General features: G+C 42.2%; 1 protein-coding gene across 3 annotated transcripts; it reads right to left on the reverse strand.

The window, feature by feature from the left end:
• Positions 1-1,128: 1,128 nt before the first annotated feature.
• kcnmb2a (potassium large conductance calcium-activated channel, subfamily M, beta member 2a) lies at positions 1,129-6,050 on the reverse strand. Of its 3 annotated transcripts, none has more exons than XM_030752738.1 (6): positions 5,969-6,050; positions 3,342-3,444; positions 2,867-2,992; positions 2,585-2,755; positions 2,115-2,238; positions 1,129-1,892 (listed from the first exon to the last, which is right to left on the reverse strand). In XM_030752738.1, the coding sequence occupies exons 3-6, from the start codon at positions 2,923-2,925 to the stop codon at positions 1,608-1,610; spliced, it is 639 nt and encodes a 212-aa protein (XP_030608598.1). In that variant the 5' UTR covers positions 2,926-2,992; positions 3,342-3,444; positions 5,969-6,050; the 3' UTR covers positions 1,129-1,607. The 3 variants fall into 3 exon arrangements, with proteins under 3 accessions (XP_030608598.1, XP_030608596.1, XP_030608597.1); XM_030752736.1 differs by having other exon boundaries at positions 2,115-2,310; XM_030752737.1 differs by lacking the exon at positions 3,342-3,444 and having other exon boundaries at positions 2,115-2,310; positions 5,969-5,994.
• Positions 6,051-9,593: the final 3,543 nt, after the last annotated feature.

The following is a 9,593-nucleotide window of genomic DNA, read 5'->3' on the forward strand; positions in this document are numbered from 1 at the left end:
TTACCCGTGACTACCTATGAATTATTCAAACATAAAAAGCCACCTGTTGTGTCTACACATAACAGACACCTTGGCAAAGGACCAGTTTTAAATTGTATCTTTAGGCACTTTGTTACTACCAGCCTGTCACAAAACACATCATTTGTTCCCATTTCTTAGTTGCCAAACACAGTTTGACAGGCATAAAATAGTATTTTTGCACCAACAAAGGGCTAATAGTGTAGTGCATCCTTAAAAATTTGAGGAAACTGGACAAGTGAAGGGCAAAAGAAAAAGTGTCAGACCTAAAAACTACAACAGATGAACAATATCAGAAAGTCATGTTCTTGAAGTAGGAAAAAATCTAGGAATGACCTGGCACAGGAGCTCAGAAATGCATCTGGCCCTTCAGCTGATCCATCTGCTGTTCACTGAAGCCTCATCAGAAATGGTCTCAGTGGAAGGGCGGCTGTCAAGCAGCCATTCTTAAGGAAGGGAAACAGGGAGTCACATTACACAAGAACTGGAGTGAAAACCAGAGGCAACAGTGGAGTGATGAATCCAAATTTGAAATCTTTGTTTCAAATTGTCAGTAGAAACAGAGGAGGTCAGGAGAGAGGTACAAGAGTGAGTGTCTACAGCCATTTGTAAAAAAAAAAAAACGGCAGAGGCTCTGTCATGGTTTGGAGCTGCATTTCAGCCGCTGATGTTGGAAATTTTGTCAAAACTGATAAAATTTTGAATGCAGAAAAGTACCATCAGATTTTGATCCAGCGTGTAACACCATCTGGAAAGCATCTGATTGACAACAGCTTCATTTTTCAGCATAACAGTGATCGCAAACACACAGCATATGTGGATTTGGATAGAAAAACAGAGTGAAACACTGTCAGTCATGGATTGGCCTTAACAGATTCTGGTCCTCAACATTATTGAAGCAGTGTGGAATCATCCTGACAGAGAACAGAAGAAAAGGCAGCCAACATCAAAAGAAGAGCTTTGAATGTCCTTAAAGAAGCCTAGAGAACTATTCCTGAAAATGACAGAAAGCTGCCAAAGAGAGTTCAGGCTGTGCTGAAGAATAAAGGTGGACACACCAAATATTGACTTTCAAGCTCGTTAGAACTGTACAAACTCTGTTTTTGCCATATTTACTGTATTTCCATCTATGTTTGCACATTTCAATAAATCTCTACACCTACTTCCTGTTTTCCTAGCAAAATATGAAAAATGAGGGGTGAGTCATGCCTTTGGACAGCACTATATAACATTATGAAAGACCTCACATTTATTTGGTCACTTTTTTTGGAGATATAGTTTAACAACACGCCGTCACTGCGTCTTAAAACAGTCACACATATTTATCAAAATACAGGAACGTTCCCAGCATCGTCACATTGTTCAACATTATCAACCGCAGGCATTCTTGTACAGACAGCTGTGTTTTTCTCCATCAGTTGAAATATTGATTAGTATTGTTAGGTATGGAACACTTGTAAACAAGTACCCTCAGACATTTTACAGTTTATTCACATTCATAAACTTGCTCTGAAGTGAAAGTCATCTGCTTTGTATATCTGAGCTTGCAAGAGGTCACAAAAAAAAAAAATTCATTTGGTTGCTTTTCTTCACCTCTGGATCTTCAGTATCTCCTCACACAGTCTGGACAGGTACTGTGTGAGCTTCACCATCATGATGATGAGGGCTCCTCCTGTGAGCGTGCAAGACGGCCAGAGCAGTGAGTGAAAGACGAAGCTTTGGTCGTACAGCCGGATCAGGAGGACCGTCTCCCGCTGCTCGCTGGGGTCGTAGTAACATGGGACCTGCCGGGTCATCTTCAGACGCTCGGAAATGTTCACAATCATGTCGTGCACGGCCGCGCTGTCCTTCTGGCACCTGGGCACATGGAAACACTGCAAGGACAGGAGTGAGGGGCACAGAGGTCATCTAGAGGGCAATCAGTCAGTCGTGCTTTTTGTTTTTTGGCGCTCTGAGCTGCTTTTGTTTTATTTCACAGCTCGCTAACTAACATTTCAGAATTGTGTGTCTATCACCGGGCCAACATCTGACAGCCATTGTCAACATTTGAAACAGTTCAGTAATTCCCAGTATTTTCTCTCTGGCACAGTACTCACTTCAGAGCTGGCATCCTGGGTCTCTTCATTGTGAGATAAACGGCTGACACGGCCTGTGTTATTGACGCTCACATAGACCTGCAGACAAGGGTATTTGGATATTCTCCAGCAATCTGACCCACAGCTGTAGGAACAGTTCATGTCTGCTGTGACCGTGGAGTTGAGAACAATACACACACCCTCCTCTGTCCACACACTGTGTTGACATTTAAACGAAAAGCCGGTTTATTTCAAAAAAGAAGAAGAAGAAAGCGAGAAAACATTTTGGATCTCATGTCATGAAATAGGCTCGGTTTGGAAGGATAATCTGCTCCTCGAAATCTGGTTTCATAAAGTATTCATTTTTGCATTTTTCCCAGTTGAACAAGCAAGGAAACAGTTTGCCAACAAGCGCATCTGATGAATAAAACATGGTTCTGAAAAAAAATATCAAGAGTCAACTCCTCAAAAGACTAACAACAGGGCTGTACCTGTCTGTGTAGGAGCGCAATATGGTGATCCCCAGGACAAAATACATCATGACTGAGGAGAGGATCATTCCGAGTCCCAGAAGAATGGCCCGATCTTCTCCAGGCTTTAGAGCTGTCACCGTCTTCTTCTTGTCCAATATATCTACCTCTCGAAATTTCTGGTAAATTAACCTGATTATGGAAAATGACAAGGAATAATTTTTTTTTTTAAAGCTATAGTTGACAGTGGAAGTCCTCTTGGCATTTCATACTTTCAGGCCTGAAATGATGAGACTCTGTTACCTCCTCTCATTTCCTCTTCCTGATCCTGTTGTATTTCTGGCCCCTGCCACAAAGAACATCTTTCCTGATGATGATGCACATCCACCTTTGTCTGCTGAAGCAGAACGGAAAGACTGCTGGAAAGACCTGTGAAAGATTAAAGGTGTTTTTTTTTGTTTGTTTAAGATCCTAAAACATAAATCCCAAGTCAGTAGTTCCCAAGACAGATTTATAAGACATGAGAATAACAAATCATGCTTTACCCCGGTGCATATTTGCAGTCAAGCAAACTATATTCTGGATAAAGTATATGCTACTTCGAATAGCCCTGCAAACAACAGTTCCTCACTATGTTGCATTGGGATAGGAAGAACCCTTGATATAGTGGCCTCCACCAAGTAAGCATCTCATTTTAAACTCAAAGAACTCTACAGAGGGCAAACAAGATGACAGATCACTACTGATGAAAGGCTGAGTAGAAGTAAAATAAACCTACCTGCTGTATCCTGAACACTTGTGCTGTCAACACAAAGTCAGCTCCTCTCTGGGCACAACAACAACACCTTGCTTGGGCCTCTCTCTCTGGCCCTCTACAGGTCCTGCCATTGGAAGAAAGCATACAGCATTCAATGCTACATGCAGCTTCTGTGCCATAAATATCATTAGCTTTAATACAATTGAATGAGTACCTGAGACATTATGAGTAACTGGTCAGTCGAAGGGTTAGGGACACAAACCCATTTGTTCTTAAAATACCATTATGACCAAATGGGCATCCTGTTATGTGAGGCAAATTGCTCACACTGAATCAGTAATATCACAGGCTGGAGTTTATTTAGAAAAGCTTTTATTTACTCCACCGAAGAAAATATTAGCGACATTCTAGGCTCAAAGAAGCAGAATAAGCAGGCCCTCTATATATATATATAATTTATTTTTTTCGCAGGGGGGATAACAACCCTGCCAGAATGCTGGGACCAGAATAGTTAGAAAACAAGCCAGCAAGTTCCTCTTAGATGAGTAATTTCCTTGTTGTATCACATTCCCAGCTGCTTAGGGGAAATGTAGCTGAGAGACAGCTCCAGTGTGACACAAGACATCTGAAGGAAACCATTAATGTTATCAACAAATACGCTTCCCTCCAAACTCTCCTCATGAATTTGCATGCATCCCCACAACAAAGAGAGTCACTCACACGAATTTTATGCCCTGTCTTATTACTTTCCAGCTTTTTCTCCTCCGTAAAAGCACACACCGGCCCTTACCCCTTGAGGCCCTCGAGTTCCACGCATAACTGTATTGATTTCAGCTAAACATGGACACGCGTGCACACACACACACACACGCGCGCGCACACACTTTCAGAAACACCCCCCGCCAACTCCATGTATCTACTTAACTGTCAAGCAAAAACATTTTAAAGGCTTTGAGAGCTGTAAGTGTGTTGGCAGCTGAGCCTCATGCTCAGTGCAGGCTTGATTTATGATGGCAGTACAACAGCCTATGAGGAATGGATTTTGTTCTTACTGATATAACCAAAATGCTGTTTTTTTTTATATAGTTAATTAGGTAATTTAAAAGTGATGTTAATTCTAGTCAGTGTCTAGAGATGCCTGGAAATGCGCTTTTCATGTGAAATGCCTAAAAACCTAAAAACCGCAGTGAGAGAGTGTTAGTGAGGTTCAAAAATATGACTTTCTTTGCATCTCCGCTTAGGCTACTTAGTGTGCAGTGTCACCCCATGAAGCTCTGCAGGGTGACAGTCTTTGTGCGTTTGAAGAGATGTTCCGGCACCAAGCACTGGTGTGGAACTGCTTACAGCAGCAGGAACGTATTGTTCACACTTTACTGTTATCATTTTAATGAATATCCTGAGCCAGAGGCCGATACCATCAGCCAGCGTCCCTGTATGTTTTCATGGGTGTGTCCTTAGTTCATATTTCATCCAGCTGCCTCGCTTCAATCTTGTGAGCGTGAATGAGGCTGAACGATTGTGAGCAGAGATCACGTTGTTGTGAAGCACATGTTATCTCGTGCATGGATGGATGACTGAATTGGGCACTTACGTGACCCTTGGGGCGGGGGGGGCGCCGATGCCATTTACTTAAACTGTACTACAAAGGCATGTAACATGGATAGACACCCTAAACAAATACAAAAGGAGGTCTGAAATGACAGTGTGAGAGGCACAATTACAAGGGAGACACAAAGAAACTACAAAGAAATGCAAATTTGCCACAAAAAGAGGTGAGAGTGACAAAAACACACAAAGAGAGATTGCAAAGTGACACCAAAAAAAAGAGACAGCGGAAAGACGTGAAATGGCACAAAATGACAACAAAGACGTGACTACAAAACAGGACACGACTACAACCGGTGAGAAATGCAAAATAACAAAAAGTAGAGACGTGAATTTTTTTCTTGCAGTGTTGTGTCTCTTTTTTTAGGACCTTTTTTTTTGGGGGGGGGGGGCTTCTTAGTCCAGCCATGATCTTATATGACTCTTATGTTTCATTAGATTTCATTGAGCTCATATTGCATGTGCATCATGAAAGCACTGTGGGAGAATGTTGATCAGGAATGTCTCACTTTGTCCTTGCTTTCCCATCATGTGTCTAAGTGCTGGTCCTGCCCCTCAGTAGCCCACATAGGAACAGCATAACAAAGGCCTTATTTCTTGTTGCATTAGTTGTGTTGTTGCAGTGCTGTTCTTCCAACTGAGTAAAAAAAAAAAAAAGAGCTGCATGTGCCCTTAAAGATTGTCCAAGTATGATTCATCAGGGCACTCGAGAAGGAAAATCACAGTGTGCTCTGTTCAGCAGGTCACTGCCGCCGCCTCTAAATCTGATCACTTAGAAATAAATGCACGAGATCTGTAAAAGATACAAACTCTTTTGTATTCTCAGTTTTCGTGCTGAATGTCAGCCCTCTGCTGTGCGCCGGGACTTTTTTAAGCGCGTGGCCTGTGTTATCTGTCTTCACAGTGTTGGTGTTTCTCCCCGATGTCTGCAATAATCTCCTTCTTTTCACAGTCAAAGTGAAATAAGCCCCAGCTTTTGCATGTGATTAACTCATGCTGAACTGAAACAGCAGCGATAACATGTCAATTCTGTGAAGTCCTACCTCTGGTCGCAGTGGGGGGGCCTGTTGTGATAATCCAGCCTTCGGTGTACAACTGTCAGCAGCAGCTCTCCCAAAATGTCCAGGCTCCCAGGGACAGCAGCTGGCTACCTCTTATTTAAACTCTTACCCCCCAAGTGAATAGGATGCCTGCCATACCTGGGTCAGTAATTTGAGTTCCCTCTACAATGCCTTCAGATGAGTTGGGGGCAGCACAATGGCCGCTGTGGGCCTGTTACTATGTTTGTTTCAGGCTGTGCAGCACATCTACGGATGAACTCAGGAGCAGTTATTTCAGACGCTGCTGTTGTACACATGTACAGGATGTTTAGGCAAATTAAAAGTCACACACTGACAAAAAAAAAAAAAAACAACAAAACAAACAAACCTGTGGCTAGATGTGGCCACAAGGTGTCTCTGCAACCTCAAAAACTGGAAACAGATCAATGCAGAGGGCGGCTCTGAGCCACTGACTGAACACTGAACACTGAATGCCTTTAATTATGAGGAGTGATTCGTTCTGGTAAAAACATGGGTGTAAAAGTGTGATTTTTTTTTTTTTCTTTTGGGTGGGGTACGGGGGCGTATATTTGTCATTATATGTGTGAAAAGGCCATGCTGCCCAGTGGTTTAAGGGCAAACTACATCCCTGGGGATGTCCTTGTTTGGTTCCACATAGGGCCTCTTATTGCTCCTCAAGCTCCTGTCTCTGAAAATGCCAACTAAATCCACTTCATAAAAGAGCGAAACACATATTGTTTCAATCAGCAAATGTTCTCAATCTTGAGTGAACAAAAAAGTCTAAAAGTCACGCGTGATCTCACTATTTTATTACGCTTTTACTGTTTCAAACAACCGTGAGTAGAGCTCTTGTGCGCAAATCTACAGACGCTTTTTATCTGGAAAATCAAATGTAATTTAACTGGTGACTTTGTATGTTATTGTTGCAGATTAAATCTGTAGAGGTTTTTCTGTTTTTTTTTATGACTTCTCTTTAAACAGTAATTTCCTCAACAGTCTGACCAGATGGTGGATTTTACCTCACTGACCCCAAGTGATGAGCCATCTTGGCTGCAATCTTTCCTTATCCCGCTTGGATTGTGTGATTATGAAAGTCTGTCCCTTTTAGTTACAGCATAAGATCTGATACTGTCACTGCTTACTACCTCACTTTCACTGCATCATGCAGCTGATTACCAGTGTACACTGTACAGCGTAGTACAAAACAATCTCCCAGAAGAACCGCAGAACTCTTTCCCTCCGCTTGCTGCTGTAATTATACCCTATTTCCCCAAATTTAGCCTTTAAGATAATAGTCCCTTTTGCATGTACAGTAAAACAGCAGGAAAGTATGTGTACAAATATAGCAGGATGAGAAAAAAAAAAAGACTCAAGGGCAGATGGAAAGGCGTTTGCATTTATTTGAGGTTATGTCTAAACATAGTTACAAAGTGCAGGCTGTCTTCAAGTACCACATTTGGAGGTGAAACAACACGCTAACAGGGGGTGGGGGTGCGGGAGGGTGGGTGGGTGGGTGGGTGGAGGGGGGGATGAAAGGCGATTCTGCGTCTTTGTTTCTCGGGATCTAAAAATAGCTCTTGCTGAGCAGGCAGTGAAGCTGAGCTGCAGTCTCCTCTCTTGCTCCTTTTTATTCCTCTTATTCTGTCTCTCACCGTCTCACACACACAAAATGCATCACGCTAATGATGCAAGAGAGGTGACCTGGAGATCCGTCCAATGTGGAGCAGCATTTTGTTTGTTTTTTTATGGCCAAGTTGTTCTAATCCCTGTCTTTAAATTGCTGTTAGCATACAGCACCTTGGACTCAGGGACCGCTATTAATATTCATGTGCTGACTGGAGTGTCACCTGTGCATCCATCTGCTGAAAGAAATGGCAACATGAGACTGGGGTCTAAAGGTTGGGATTCTCCAATGTACACATTAACATCAGCTGGTTAAAGTTCTGCACATGAACTCCTCAGAAAGGAGTCAGAAGCATGCATCGCTAGTTCTGACTGGTTTGCAAGCACCAAAAAAATGAGAAAAAAAATGACCTGTTAGTGTCAAGTTATTTGTCCTTATCTAAAATACAGCCACTAATCTGTTCATACTCTTTCTTACACACACACACACACACACACACACAAACACAGACAAAAGAAAAGGCAATACTGCAGTTGCTAAGGCAGTTGATAAAGCCTGGTCTTGTTATTGTCCTGCAGATTAGTTTCCCGCCCACACACACACATATCATGCTGCTGTACTCCTTCTACTCTCCCAATTATGGAGGGAAACAGTGCTAATCCTATTTTATGCGGCTCTATGAAACAGTGCCAACACAAAGTAGACCTTATATATCTGGAGTTTTTTCACAGGTGCATGCAGACATACCATATGTATGTATATTCACATACAGTATAAAGTATGTGCACATATGTGAGGTGAAAAATGGATGAGTAGGATTTACAGTCAGAGAAAAAGGTGAATCAATTCACAATATTTGCCTCTGGAGTGAATCGTGTATTGCGTAAACGCTGGCACTGGAGATGAGGAATTTGCTTCACATTTCTTCACTTGGCAGCCAAAACACCCGCACACAGTGGGAGTGATGGAGCATGCATTTCTGTTTCTCCTGGCTCAAGGAGAGAGACGTGAGAGGCAGAATGTGGGAAATGACTCGTACATTAACTAATGGAGACAAACTGCGCTGACACTGTGTTTTGCAGGATACTGAGCAAAGTTTTGTGTTGTGTCACTCTTTTGATTTTCCTCACTGAGCTCTATGGAGAATAGGAATGCATCAAATCTGGGCTGATACCATCCATCCATTTTCTTCTGCTTAGTGGGACTCAGAAAATTGATGCTGTCATAGGGCACACCCTGGACAGGTCATTCACAATCACCAATGAGCCTAACCCCATGCATGTCTTTAGACCCACAGGAAGAACATGCAAACTCCACACAGAAAGAGCCCAGACTGGATTTGAACCCAGGACTTTATGCTGTGGGGTAACAGTGCTAACCACTACACTGATAAAGGAGGTGATGGTATTTAAAAATAACACTTTTGCCCAATAAAAACAGATATCTTTAAAAAAAAATATTACTGACTTTTTTCCAAGTCTTTCTGCTGCGTTTTTGAACATGTTTCTTTCACAAAACTGATCTGATTCAACAATAAATATTGTTTTGTTTGTTTGTTTTTGTTTTTTGTCGATATCAGTCAATTTGGCCAGTAGCGGCTCCATAGTCTCCATAGTCTCCATAGTCTGTTTACACGTTTGCCTGACCCCTGGTTTCATCCCAGGAGAAGACTCAAATCCCTGGGGGGGTTGTGTCAAGAAGGGCATCCATCATAAAAATCTGCCAACTCAAATATGCAGAGCTACCTGCTCCGGTGGCTCCTTGTGAATAAGGATGCAGCTGAAAGTAGCTCTTTTCAGTTTGGCCACCATCAGTCGATACCAACGTTCAGTTTATTTCAGTACATTCTTGATCTAATATCTTCCCACCCTACTCTGCACTTAAATGTCTTATTACATATTATCAAATCTTTCATACATGTGCATGCATGGCTTAAGATTTTAGACAGGAGTTTCTAATGGACAAGATGAGCGCTGAGATTAT

The sequence above is a fragment of the Archocentrus centrarchus genome, chromosome 17, assembly GCF_007364275.1.
Source record: "Archocentrus centrarchus isolate MPI-CPG fArcCen1 chromosome 17, fArcCen1, whole genome shotgun sequence".
Classification (NCBI taxonomy): Eukaryota; Metazoa; Chordata; class Actinopteri; order Cichliformes; family Cichlidae; genus Archocentrus; species Archocentrus centrarchus.

Coding starts and splice junctions, on each gene's coding strand:
- kcnmb2a (XM_030752736.1), bottom strand. CDS start 2,925: ATGTTCTTTGTGGCAGGGGCCAGAAATACAACAGGATCAGGAAGAGGA. Junction 2,311..2,584: donor TTGCGCTCCTACACAGACAG/GTACAGCCCTGT, acceptor ATGTCAACACAG/TGTGTGGACAGAGGAGGGTG. Junction 1,893..2,114: donor CCCAGGATGCCAGCTCTGAA/GTGAGTACTGTG, acceptor CTGTCCTTGCAG/TGTTTCCATGTGCCCAGGTG.